This window comes from Bombina bombina, chromosome 8, assembly GCF_027579735.1.
Source record: "Bombina bombina isolate aBomBom1 chromosome 8, aBomBom1.pri, whole genome shotgun sequence".
NCBI classification, from domain to species: Eukaryota; Metazoa; Chordata; class Amphibia; order Anura; family Bombinatoridae; genus Bombina; species Bombina bombina.
The window spans coordinates 35,578,739-35,591,041 of record NC_069506.1 but is presented as its reverse complement, the minus strand read 5'-3'; the positions used below and the strand labels follow the sequence as shown (position 1 = coordinate 35,591,041).

Here is a 12,303-nt window from a genome sequence, read left to right as displayed (position 1 = left end):
TTTTATCCAAGCGGGGCCTTTCAGAATCAGTCATAGAGACCATGATTCAGGCTCATAAATCTGTAACTGGAAAGATTTACCATAGGATATGGCGTAAATATCTTTATTGGTGTGAATCCAAGGGCTACTCATGCAGTAGTGTTAGGATTCCTAGGTTTTTGCTGTTTCTCCAAGAGGATTTGGAGAAAGGATTATCGACAAGTTTACTAAAGGGTCAAATTTCTGTCTTATCTATTTTGTTACTCAAACGCCTGGCAGATGTTCCAGACGTACAATCTTTTTGTCAGGCCTTGGTCAGGATCAGGACTGTGTTCAAGCCAGTTACTCCTCCATGGAGTCTTAACTTGGTTCTCAGGATTCTTCAAGGGGCTCCGTTTGAGCCTATGCATTCCTTAGATATTAAGTTGTTATCTTGGAAAGTTTTATTTTCTGTTGCTATTTCTTCTGCTCGTAGTGTGTCAGAGTTTTCAACGTGGCAGTATGAGTCCCCTTACCTTATTTTTCATTCTGATAAGGTAGTTTCACGTACTGACTTAGGATTTCTTCCTAAAGTTGTTTTGAATCACAAGATTTGTTGTTACTTCCTTGTGTCCTAATCCTACTTCTCAGAAGGAACGGGCACAATTTGGACGTGGTCCGTGCTTTAAGGTTTTACCTGCAGGCGACTAAGGATTTCATCAGTCTTCGGTTTTGTTTGTGGTTTTCTCAGGAAAACGTGGGGGACAGAAAGCTACGGCTGCTTCTTTCTTTTTGGCTGAAGAGTATAATACGTTTTGCTGGACAGCAACCTCCAGAGAGAGTTACGGCTCATTCCATGAGGGCTGTTGCTTCCTCATGGGCTTTCAAAATTAGACTTCTATGGAACAGATTGCAAGTCTGCAACTTGGTCTTCTCTCCATTCTTTTTCCAAATTCTACAAATTTGACACTTTTTGCCTCGGCTGAGGTCGCTTTTGGGAGATAGGTTCTTCAAGCAGTGGTGCCTTCCGTTTTTAGGTTCCCTGTCTTGTCCCTCCCGTATCATCTGTGTACTCTAGCTTGGGTATTGTTTCCCAATAATAATTAAGATGATCCGTGGACTCATCGTGTCATTAAAAAGAAAAGAAAATCTATGCTTACCTGATAAATTTATTTCTTTTTTGACACAATGAGTCCACGGCCCGCTCTGTTTTTGTAAGATGGGTTGGTTGGTGGTTATTATAAACTTCAGACACCTCTGCAACTTGTTACTTCCTTTCTCTTCATGCCTTCGGTCGAATGACTGGTTTGGGAAGGAAGGGAGGTGATATTTAACAGCTCTGCTGTGGTGCTCTTTGCCGCCTCCTGCAGGGCAATAGTGGTATTCCCAATAGTAATTAAGATGACCCATGGACTCATTGTGTCAAAAAAGAAATAAATTTATCAGGTAAGCATACATTTTCATTTTTTTCTTTCATGATTCAGATAAAGCAGCAATTTTAAGCAACTTTCTAATTTACTCCTATTAATTTTTCTTTATTTTCTTGCTATCTTTATTTGGAAAAGCAGGAATCTAAGCTTAGGAGCCGGCCCATTTTTGATTCAGAACCCTGTATAGTGCTTGCTGATTGGTGGCTACATTTAGCGCTACCCAGGTCTGAACCAAAAATGGGTTGACTCCTAATCTTAGATTCCTGCTTTTCAAATAAAGATAGCAAGAGAACAAATATAAATTAATTATAGGAGTAAATTAGAAAGTTTCTTAAAATTGCTGCTCTATCTGAATCATGAAAAAAATAATAATTAGGTTTAAGATCCCTTTAATCCTTTCAGCCATTTTTCACATTCACACGATCACCTGTAAACCATAGGCCTTGTTTGCTCTGCAGATTACAGTGTTACAACTCTCAGCATTGCTAAAACAAGCTGATTCCAGCAAGCGCAAATTGACTCTTACACGCTTGGCTTCGGCCCCAGTGCCCTTCACTGTACTCAGTCTGACCGGAAACCCCTGCAAGGAGGACTACTTGGCTGTGTGCGGTTTGAAGGTAGGTGTACAATGACCTGATTCACTCAGCATCTTTTATTAATAATTGGTATTTCATTAATGACTCTTTTTATTCTCCCTATGCATCAGGACTGTCACGTGCTCACTTTCAGCAGTTCTGGTTCAGTTTCAGATCACTTGGTGCTTCATCCACAGCTGGCAACTGGCAACTTCATCATTAAAGCTGTTTGGTTGCCAGGCTCACAGACTGAGCTGGCTATTGTGACCGCAGACTTTGTTAAGGTGAGATACGTTTGCCTTAATAACTCAGTCATACTAACAAGCTATAGGGATGCAGGAAGTGGGTAGATCATTTAAGGATAAAGCTGATGCCAACAAGATAAACTTATATAATTATTTTAATGAGTTAATTTGACTAGAATGTTTGCAAATGAGGCAAAAGTAAATGTCAACTCTTAATTTAAAAGAGTATCCTGCTCAATAAAATTCATTACAATTAGTGAATTAATATTGTCGTTTCTGTTCCATCAATTATTAATGCATAAACATTTTTATTAGACCATGTGCTTTTTCTGCGGTATTAAAATATAAAGTTACTGACTAAGTAAAAACAACTCCTGGATCTAGGTAACTCTGTCTTAAAAGGATGACAGTCTATCCACAAAATCATGCCAGCATTGGCCGCAGCTCCTTATTTATTCCCTTAGTATCAAATAGCCATAGGGAGAGAACTTTCTTTAGAACTTTACTGGTCTGTCACTGGCAATATAATCTCTGTAAGCAGACTGCCCTCAAATCATAGTTTTTGACAACGGGTTACAGCAACCAATCAAAGGAGATATATCTGCAGAATTAGAACGTGTAGTTATATATAGCGTAATAATTGATTAACTTTGAAGAATTACTTGTATTTTAGAAAATGTATCACTTTTCATAATCGTTAATCTCCTTGGTTGCCCTCTTTGGCATTCAGTTGGTTGATGTAAATAATTCTTTCAACACATTGTTTGAACCTGCAATACTTCAAGAGTTCAGACAAACACAATATTATATCTTTGCCATAGGTTTATGACTTGTCTGTGGATGCACTGAGTCCCACTTTCTATTTCCTGCTGCCAAGTTCCAAGATACGAGATGTCACATTCCTTTTTAATGAAGAAGGAAAAAATATAATTGTTATTATGTCTTCTGCTGGTTACGTGTACACGCAACTTATGGAGGAGTCTAGCAGCGCCACACATGGACCATTTTATGTGACTAATGTTTTGGAAGTCAATCACGAGGATTTAAAGGTTTGTGCTTTAGGGAAAACATTGTTTATATACCTTTTTAAAAATGACTTTTTCATTTAAATAAGTCTGTTAATATGTTAAAAATCATTGTAGCTAATACACTATTTTTACACAAGTTATTCTGTTCTTTTACTTGGTTTTGTACTTGCGTTTTACCCTCTTACATTTTGTGTTCTCCTTTGCAGGATAGTAACGGTCAGGTAGCAGGCGGAGGTGTTTCCGTGTATTATTCGCATGTCCTTCAAATGCTGTTCTTTAGTTACTCTCAAGGCAAATCCTTTGCTGCCACCATTAATAGATCATCTCTGGAAATACTTAGTCTTTTCCCCATAAACATAAAGAGGTACATCTAGTCATATATTGTTTTTATTCCCTGCCTGATACTAGACATACCTGGTCACTGATTACATTATTATTTGAATTTCAGCTCCAATGGAGGAAGTAAGACCTCACCAGCACTTTGCCAGTGGTCAGAAGTAATGAATCACCCAGGCTTGGTGTGCTGTGTCCAACAGACAACAGGAGTTCCTCTTGTGGTTATGGTGAAGCCAGATAGTTTTTTGATCCAGGAAATAAAGACGTTGCCAGCCAAAGCCAAAGTTAGTAATCTTAAACTCACAATAATAAACAGTATTCCCCTCCTACACTGGTTACTCACTTGTTTTTTGGGGTTTGCAGATTCAAGACATGGTCGCTATTCGGCACACTGCCAGCAATGACCAGCAGAGAACAACCATGATCCTCCTTTGCGAGGACGGCAGTTTACGTATTTACATGGCCAATGTAGAGAATACCTCATATTGGCTCCAGCCTTCCTTGCAGCCCAGCAGCAGTATCAGTATCATGAAACCAGTGCGCAAACGCAAACCAGCTGCCGTCAGTAAGAAGCCTTCATTATATTGTTTTGTGATAACATATTGCTCACATAAATGATTCCAGTACTTGGTTCTTAACTTAGCTGTCTTATACTTTTGCAGTGACCCGGGCATCTAGCCAAGTAACCTTCCCTATTGATTTCTTCGAGCATAATCAACAGTTGACAGATGTCGAATTTGGCGGTAACGATCTCCTTCAGCTGTATAATGCACAACAGATAAAACACCGTCTCAATTCCACTGGGATGTATGTTGCAAATACAAAGGTACAAGATCTATTTCCTCAGAAAAGTAATTTTATTTAATGGTGGGAAGTCAATATCATAAAAATGTTTTTTTTTTCCCCATCAGCCTGGTGGATTTACAATTGAAGTGTGTAACAACAATAGCTCCATGGTGATGACAGGACTTCGCCTTCAGATAGGCACACAGGCTATAGAGCGAGCTCCGTCTTACATAGAGATGTTTGGACGCACTATGCAGCTGAACATGAGCAGAGCAAGATGGTTTGATTTCCCATTTACAAGAGAAGAAGCCCTCCAAGCTGACAAAAAACTTACAATATTTAGTAAGTTATCTGCTTTTTCTGTTTTTATCCTTGTAGGAATGGTTTAAGTTAAATACAGCTGTTTGTCTTTACTGTAAGATTTACATTCATCCACAATATTATTTTTATTATTATTACTACTACAGTTGGGGCCTCGGTTGATCCAGCTGGAGTCACCATGATAGATGCGGTGAAAATTTATGGAAAGACAAAGGAGCAGTTTGGTTGGCCAGATGAACCACCAGAAGAGTTCCCTCCTGCATCTGTGAGCAGTGTATGTCCTTCCAACCTAAACCAAGGAAATGGATCCACTGAGAGCGAGACCACAACCCCACCTTCAAATAATGGAACTGTCATAGAAAGGTGAGTTTGGATACAGTTATTAATCCCTTGAGTTCCAGAAAGGTTTTGAACAAATTAAAGTGATGGTAAAGTTTAATGAATTACTGGCCAGTATCTAAAAATAATCTTAAAAACAGCGGCTAATTAAACTTTACAAAGACGCTTCTTTTTTAAAATATTTACCATTGCATTATGGTAAACATACCGCTATGGTAAAACATCCTGTCGTTCCTTCGCCCTCTTCTCCTACTGTATTGATCATATTGATGACGAATCCGGCTTCCTCCAATCATTGGGTGCCCCACGAGCTTGACGTCAAAGGGGGCACGCAACGGTTGGTGGAAGCCAGATTCGTCATTGATATGTTAAATACAGTAGAAGAATCGGGGAGAGGATCAGCCCCTGTTTTTAAGATTATTTATAGATACTGGGCAGTAATTCATTAAACTTTACAATCCCTTTAATAATTTCTAGCACTCAAGGAGCAAAAGTTAATTTTTGACAGTTAGTTTTCAATATATAGACCTCAGCCTCATTTCTTCCTTTTGGGATTTGAGCCCCTTTAAACCCTCTGGGCTTCACATTTTTTGTTTTTCCTTTGCTCCCCCAAAGTTCTGACCCTGAACCCTTAACGATCTTGGACCGGTTAGTAAGTCTTTTATTTCTTTGCACGAATGAGTGGGCACACAGCTGGTGGGCATCTGTGCTCTTGCGCTTGTTTGAATCCTTGGCCTTCTTTGCATGGCAGTTTCTTGGTAACTGAATGAATTTAATTATTATGGACAAGTAATACAGAAAGATGAAACAGATTAAATGATTGTGATAAATTGAGGGCATGAAACAGTTTTGCCAGCTGGTTAAGAAACTAGTATTATAAATACCCACTGTATGATGTTTTGCAACATAATTTCTATTTATAGATTTTATTAACTGAATTAGATAACATAAGGTTATTATATTAAAAGCCCGAGTTATTAACACATTTGGGCACTGGCAACTGCATTCTTCTGCAATTATGATATATATGGCTTTTGAGTGGCTTGCGTTGCACCCAGGCACTGTTCTGCAATAACCTTAAAAATCCCAAATGGAAATAAGTGTGTCAGTTTAAGAATATAGATTATGGATAATTAACTGCATAAACTTGTATTATTTCTCAGTAGTCTAAAATTGTTTCTTACCTTACTTTTTTTCTCTTCAGATTAGTGGGTAGTTCTTTGGAAGCTCTAGAAAGTTGTTTTGCATTTGGACCAGTGCCTGAGAAGGTATTATATATTTATGTTTTCAGCCATTCTTGAGACAAAAATATTTTCTTTCATGGTTAAGTTGTTTTTGTTTTGTTTTTCATTCAGGAAAAATACAAGACTTCTGCTCTTGAACTGGCTACTGTTTTGCTTTCCATGCCAACTCCATCGAGTGTCCAGATACAGACAAAGAGCCTTCTAGCCAGTCTGCACACTAGCCGCACTGCTTATCACAACCATAAGGTGTACAATTCTAGCTGATATGAGATTTTCTTCTTACCTGAAACTCTTGCTTTATTTAACATAATTTCCCCCTGTTGCTTTTTCTTTTGTACAGGATCAGGCTTTACTAAGCAATGCTGTACAGTGCTTGAACTCTTGCAGCAAAGAAGGGAAAGACCTTGACCCAGAAGTGTTTCAGAGACTTGTGATCACTGCTCGCTCCATTGCCATTATGCGTTCAAGCAACCTTGTTCATTATACAGAGTGCAGCCTCCCTGGGGGAGAGACAGGTATGGGGCCTAGCCAGTAAGTATATGACCATGTTGTTTGCTGGAGTATGTGCTTTCAGAGTGGTTGACATCTTTTGTCATGTTTAATTAAACATATTTTGGTTTCAGAGAGTGGAGAAGAAAATAAAGATGCCCTGAAAACTGCAGATGGAGAGGAAGGATACGGATTTATCACACAGCTAGTAAACCAGTTCTGGAAACTACATGCATCAAAACCCAAGAACGCTTTCCTAGCACCCGCATGTCTGCCAGGTACTTGGCCACAGTTTTTCTGTAATACTTTTCTTTAACTCCTTTTGTTGCCACATTTGTGATGGAGCCTTCCCTTGCAGCCATTGGTTATTATGCTTCTACAAACAAACATTTTGTTTTGTATTTGGTTTTAGTATTTTCCCAACTTTATTTGTGTCCCCTTCCCAGGTCTGACACATGTTGAAGCAACTGTCAATGCTCTTGTGGACATTATCCATGGATACTGCACCTGTGAGCTTGACTGTATTAACCTGGCATCTAAGATCTACATGCAGATGTTGCTGTGTCCAGTGAGTGTTAAGGGTTTTCAGTGGGGCTGGTGCATGGTACAAAGTCCATAAAGACAGCAGCACTCTGCACTTCCAAAATTTAGGATAATGCAGAATTTATTAAGACACTAAGGTGCACAAAATGGAACAACGTTTCGGACCTCAGTCCTTAATCGTGTCAGTACACATAATCAAAATAAATCACTCTTAAAAAGGGGTAGGAATCAAAGCCACGCCCCAATTTCACAACACACCTGTGCAATAATATAATGCTGCATACTAGTATTCAAAGAATAAAACCTTTGTTACTCATATATATGAAAAATACATAGAAAATATACCTCTCTAAACAATATACAATATCTAATATATGTATACACAGATCCAATTACAAAAGTTCAATATTAAATTAACAATTTATCTATATGTTTAACACTTTCATAGAAAAATTGATAAATAAAAATCTTTATTTAAGCCTATGGGGCTCAAGGTTTCTAACTTATCTATCCAGAACATTTATTTTTGTTTTAAATGTAACTCCCTGTCTCCGCCCCTTCTAGGGTTGCGAAAGTGATCAATAATTTGAAATCTTAATTGACAGATATTATGGCCAACGCTCACAAAATGTTCAGCTACATGTTTTTTTATTTTCTTGGTGCGGATGTCAGACCTATATTCTGTCGCGGACCATTCTAGTGGTCTCTCCAATTTAACTCCTCCCACATGGGCATTTAAACATATAAATAGCATAAGTAGTGGTACAGGTAAAAAAAAAAAAAAACCTCTGTTAAATCTTTTTACCTGTTCTTGGAGAAAAAAAAGTGTTTTTAATCATGCTATTACAGCTTGAGCATTCTAAACAAGGAAAGCAACCATGATTGTTTTCACTTAAATAGGTCTGAGAGTTACCCTTTAAAGGACCAATATTGTTTTTTACCAATGTGTCTCTGAGATTATTACTTCTCTTAAAGGCCGGCATAAATAATGTTTGAAATTCTCTCACAAGGGGATTACATGTACCTAGAATATGCCAATGTTTTTCAGGCTTTTAAGGATCTTGTGACTTTAGATCGTTATACTCAGTAACAAAAAACAGGCGTTCGTTATTTAATTTCTTCTTAACTTTAGTTTGTGACAAATCCAACATATTTTTACAATTTAGAGATGATACATCAGTAATTTCCTTATCCAATGTGTCTTTATGGACTTTGTTTCAGTAACTGGGACTTTATTGTGAAGTCCCTGACAGATTTTCACATTTCTGTCTGTTGTGCTGTTCATATTTCTGCATGTTACAAAGTAATCAGATATAAAAAAAATTCTAAATATGTCATATACCTCTGCATATATAATTTTGTGTTTATTGTTGTTGTTGGATGAAGAGTTTAGCATCAATATAACTTAATTTTATGACATTTTTATGTCAAAGTCAAGATATCTCATGTTTAATGCCTTAAAGGTATTTATAATGGATTGGTTTTTTTTTCACAGGACCCGGCTGTGAGCTTCTCATGCAAACAGGCCCTAATACGAGTCCTGAGACCGAGGAACAAGCGTCGCCATGTGACCCTGCCATCATCTCCACGTAGTAACACACCCATGGGTAAGGTTCATATGATTTTATCATAGCACAGTAATTAAGTCATACTTATGACACAGTATGTAGCAGATTATGTTGTCACTGAAAGCTGTATCACGCATGGGTAATGATCATATGTCACAGCAGTATAAGAAGAATATGGAGCATACCAACCAGGAGAGAAACTATAAGGGACAATTTTAACAAAATGTATTTCTTTGTCAAATGATTTACTGTACAGATCTTATTAAAATATCAGTGACAAAATAGTGGTGTCATGAGGGCAATATAAATATGCTGCTGCATTGATGTGATTGAGTTATAAGTATCTGAAATGTCTTCTTCACAAATAGTGATTTAAAATGTCCCATGTTTTTGGTTTTTTTTTATGCCAGAATTTGTTATGGGTTAGGGAGTTAATTAAAGGGACACAAAATCCAAATTTTTTCTCTCTCATGATTCAGATAGAGCATGTAATTTTAAGCAACTGTCTCTAATTTGCTCCTAGTATGAACTTTTCTTCGTTCTCTTGCTATTTTTATTAGAAAAAGCAGTAATATAAGCATAGGAGACGGCCCATTTTTGATTCACCATCTGGGTAGCGCCTGCTGATTAGTGGATAAAGGTGCAAGGTGCTGATTGGTGTTGAACCAAAAATGGTCCGGCTCCTATGCTTACATTACTGCCTTTTCAAATAAAGATAGTAGGAGAACTAAGAACAATTTATAATAGGAGTAAATTAGAAGGTTGTTTAAAATTGCATGCTCTATCTGAATCATGAAAGAAAAAAATTGGGTTTTGCGTCCCTTTAACCACATGCCCCAGTGTAAAAGGTTTACAATGCATTGCTTCCTTCTCTGACAGCAAAGGGGTTAACTAGAGTAAGTATTTAACACCTAATTTGACGCGTAGCCTGTTAGTTTATGAAACTTGGACATAGCAAATGGAGATAAACTGTGTCTGTATTGTCAAACTACTAATGTTAAAATGCTGATCATCAAACAAGAGATATCACATGTACAAGCCTGGGACGGGTAAATATAAACTGTTGCAGACAATAAATTAAGTTGTTTCTAGACCTGAATTAAAAATACATTGGGAGCTTTTGGTGTGGGCACAATTCAGCACAGTTTTGCTTCCGTGTAAACAGTATGTATGGTTTAAGGGCCTTGCTTGCAAACATTCGCTACTGGGGTGTTGTTGAAATGTTTTTTTTGTCAATTGAGATCTCTTTTGGACAGTGGAGGTGATGTCTCACAAATAGCTTCTGCATTATAATGAAGTTAAAGGGATAGTGTATGTTTTTTTTTTTTTTTCTTGGCTCCAATAACATAAAAAAATATATCAATATATTGATATGTTTCTGAAAATGGATTCTCCTGTACCAAATAAACTTAGACTTACAGATCAAGTCTTTCTTGGCCAATACAGTAGCATTTATCCTTATCCAACGGGAATAAATATGGAATTTACAACATTGCATAGCTTTTTTAATGCAAATATATATTAATATATAACTGCTGTTTTATATGCATGATAGTAATTGATATTAGTTCAGGGGTCACTGTAGGCAATATAAAGCGTTGGCCTGCATCTAAATTGTGAAAATAGACATTTATTGGCTTTGATGGTGTTAAATAGCCATTTTGTTACTACATGTCACAAGCTGCCATGCTATTCAGTATCAAGGTGTGCCATGGCTGCTCAAAGAGAGATAAAGTGGACTACTATCTCTATAAGCTGCAGTAGTATATAATCATTTTAATTCCCTCTAGGTTGGAGAGCTTGGTATCCTTCAGGTGTTGCTGTAATTAGGATGCCTTCGCCTTACAAGGACCTCTTTAACCGTGAGCACTCGGTTGATCCGAGTTAAATTTCTATTGCCCTTAGTTAGGAATGGCCTCTTCTGTACTGTGATTATTGTAGTGTTGTGATATGCAGGGTGCCGTAATGAATAAATTATGTACTGGGTACAGGAGGATGGAGTATAATCAGTGTTTCTGACTCAGGAGATAAGGATGACGATGACGACGATGAGGCTGAAGACAAGATGCAGAGCTCAGTTATCCAGAATGGGGAGCATGTGCGTCAACAGAGCCAGGAGCAGAACGAGGTGGATCATGGAGACTTCGAGATGGTGGTGAGATTGTGTTTTAATCTGCATGTGTAAATGGCAGAGCCTTGCAGGCAAATTGCTATTATTTTTTAAAAGCCCTCTATGACTTTATTTGTGTGCGGCCAGCCAAACAACAAAGGTTAACAAATTAAACTTAAATCACAAAATAAAACTACTACTTAGGTTGGAATAAAGAGAACCAAAGTCCAGAATGAGAAATAACACATATGGCAAATTATATAGATGAGAATCGGAATACATATGCTAGAAAATGCTCTGTGTAAGACCATTTTATTACTTCACTGTTGCTGAGATGTAACTGTGTTTAACAAATGAAAAAGGGTTAAGCACATAGTTGAAATCCACTCCAGGTCAGCAATCTACTACTGGGAGCTAACTTCTGAGTGGACTTCCAGGCCTAACTAGTTTTCTAAGCCTTATAACTTGCATATATTTTGTACAGACTGGAAAAAGTGGCAAGCTATATTCACATTTTGACATTTGTCCTTATCCCACCATTGCTAGCTGCATGTGAGCTAATCTTTTATCTACTGCAACCAGTTATGGCTCCATGTACATGATTTAATTCTTTATGTGCCCGGTAACTATACATGAAGCTTAACACTATTTACTGTTTCGCATTTGTTGGCTGCCTTGTTTCTGGCGTTTTTCTTTGTTGTTCTTTAAAATTGTACTTTTTATAACCTGTGAAAGAAGTCCCATCTTGCTAACTGAGGCACCATACATATTTGAAGATCTTCCGCTCTATGTAGACCTGATCTAAAACTTGCACCAATACACAATACATCACATAGAGCAGGTTGTTACTGGTTGAGGCAAGTTATTTTTCCATTTCCTCCTTTTAGTCAGAGTCTATGGTACTTGAAAGTGCCGATGGTGTAAACAATGGTAACCCTTCACCCTTGGAAGCACTTCTAGCCGGAGCTGAAGGTTTTCCACCCATGCTGGACATCCCTCCGGATGCAGATGATGAGACTATGGTGGAATTGGCTATTGCATTGAGCCTTCAGCAGGATCAACAAGGTAGGTTTGTTTTTCATTTGGAAAGAGCTGATTTAGTAGTGAAGTGTTGCTGCTGATTGTCGTTTTCTTAATACCTCTTCTTGCATGATTTTTTTTATGCAAAGACTACCATTTTTCTTGGCATTATACAACTTAAAGGGATATTAAACCCATTTTTTTCTTTAATAATTCAGATGAGCAATTTTTCATCGTTTTCTTATGTAGCCACCAAAGAGCAAGCGCTGAACCAAAACTGGGCCGGCTCCTAAGCTTACATTCCTGCTTTT

General features: G+C 37.7%; 1 protein-coding gene across 15 annotated transcripts in view; it reads left to right on the top strand.

Moving 5' to 3' along the window:
* The window catches only part of UBR4 (ubiquitin protein ligase E3 component n-recognin 4), a 256,917-nt gene that overhangs the window by 94,287 nt on the left and 150,327 nt on the right, over positions 1–12,303 (top strand). For 8 of the 15 annotated variants that reach the window (XM_053690291.1, XM_053690286.1, XM_053690282.1 and 5 more), the window contains exons 40-58: positions 1,847–2,005; positions 2,095–2,247; positions 3,030–3,257; positions 3,443–3,600; positions 3,685–3,856; positions 3,936–4,137; positions 4,235–4,398; positions 4,484–4,700; positions 4,826–5,042; positions 5,634–5,666; positions 6,223–6,286; positions 6,374–6,508; positions 6,603–6,777; positions 6,886–7,029; positions 7,198–7,319; positions 8,790–8,901; positions 10,653–10,724; positions 10,887–11,017; positions 11,860–12,037. In XM_053690291.1, coding sequence (XP_053546266.1) covers positions 1,847–2,005; positions 2,095–2,247; positions 3,030–3,257; positions 3,443–3,600; positions 3,685–3,856; positions 3,936–4,137; positions 4,235–4,398; positions 4,484–4,700; positions 4,826–5,042; positions 5,634–5,666; positions 6,223–6,286; positions 6,374–6,508; positions 6,603–6,777; positions 6,886–7,029; positions 7,198–7,319; positions 8,790–8,901; positions 10,653–10,724; positions 10,887–11,017; positions 11,860–12,037 — 2,836 coding nt within the window. The remainder of the gene's footprint in view (positions 1–1,846; positions 2,006–2,094; positions 2,248–3,029; positions 3,258–3,442; positions 3,601–3,684; positions 3,857–3,935; positions 4,138–4,234; positions 4,399–4,483; positions 4,701–4,825; positions 5,043–5,633; positions 5,667–6,222; positions 6,287–6,373; positions 6,509–6,602; positions 6,778–6,885; positions 7,030–7,197; positions 7,320–8,789; positions 8,902–10,652; positions 10,725–10,886; positions 11,018–11,859; positions 12,038–12,303) is intronic. The other 7 variants (XM_053690292.1, XM_053690287.1, XM_053690290.1 and 4 more) reach the window with 5 other exon arrangements.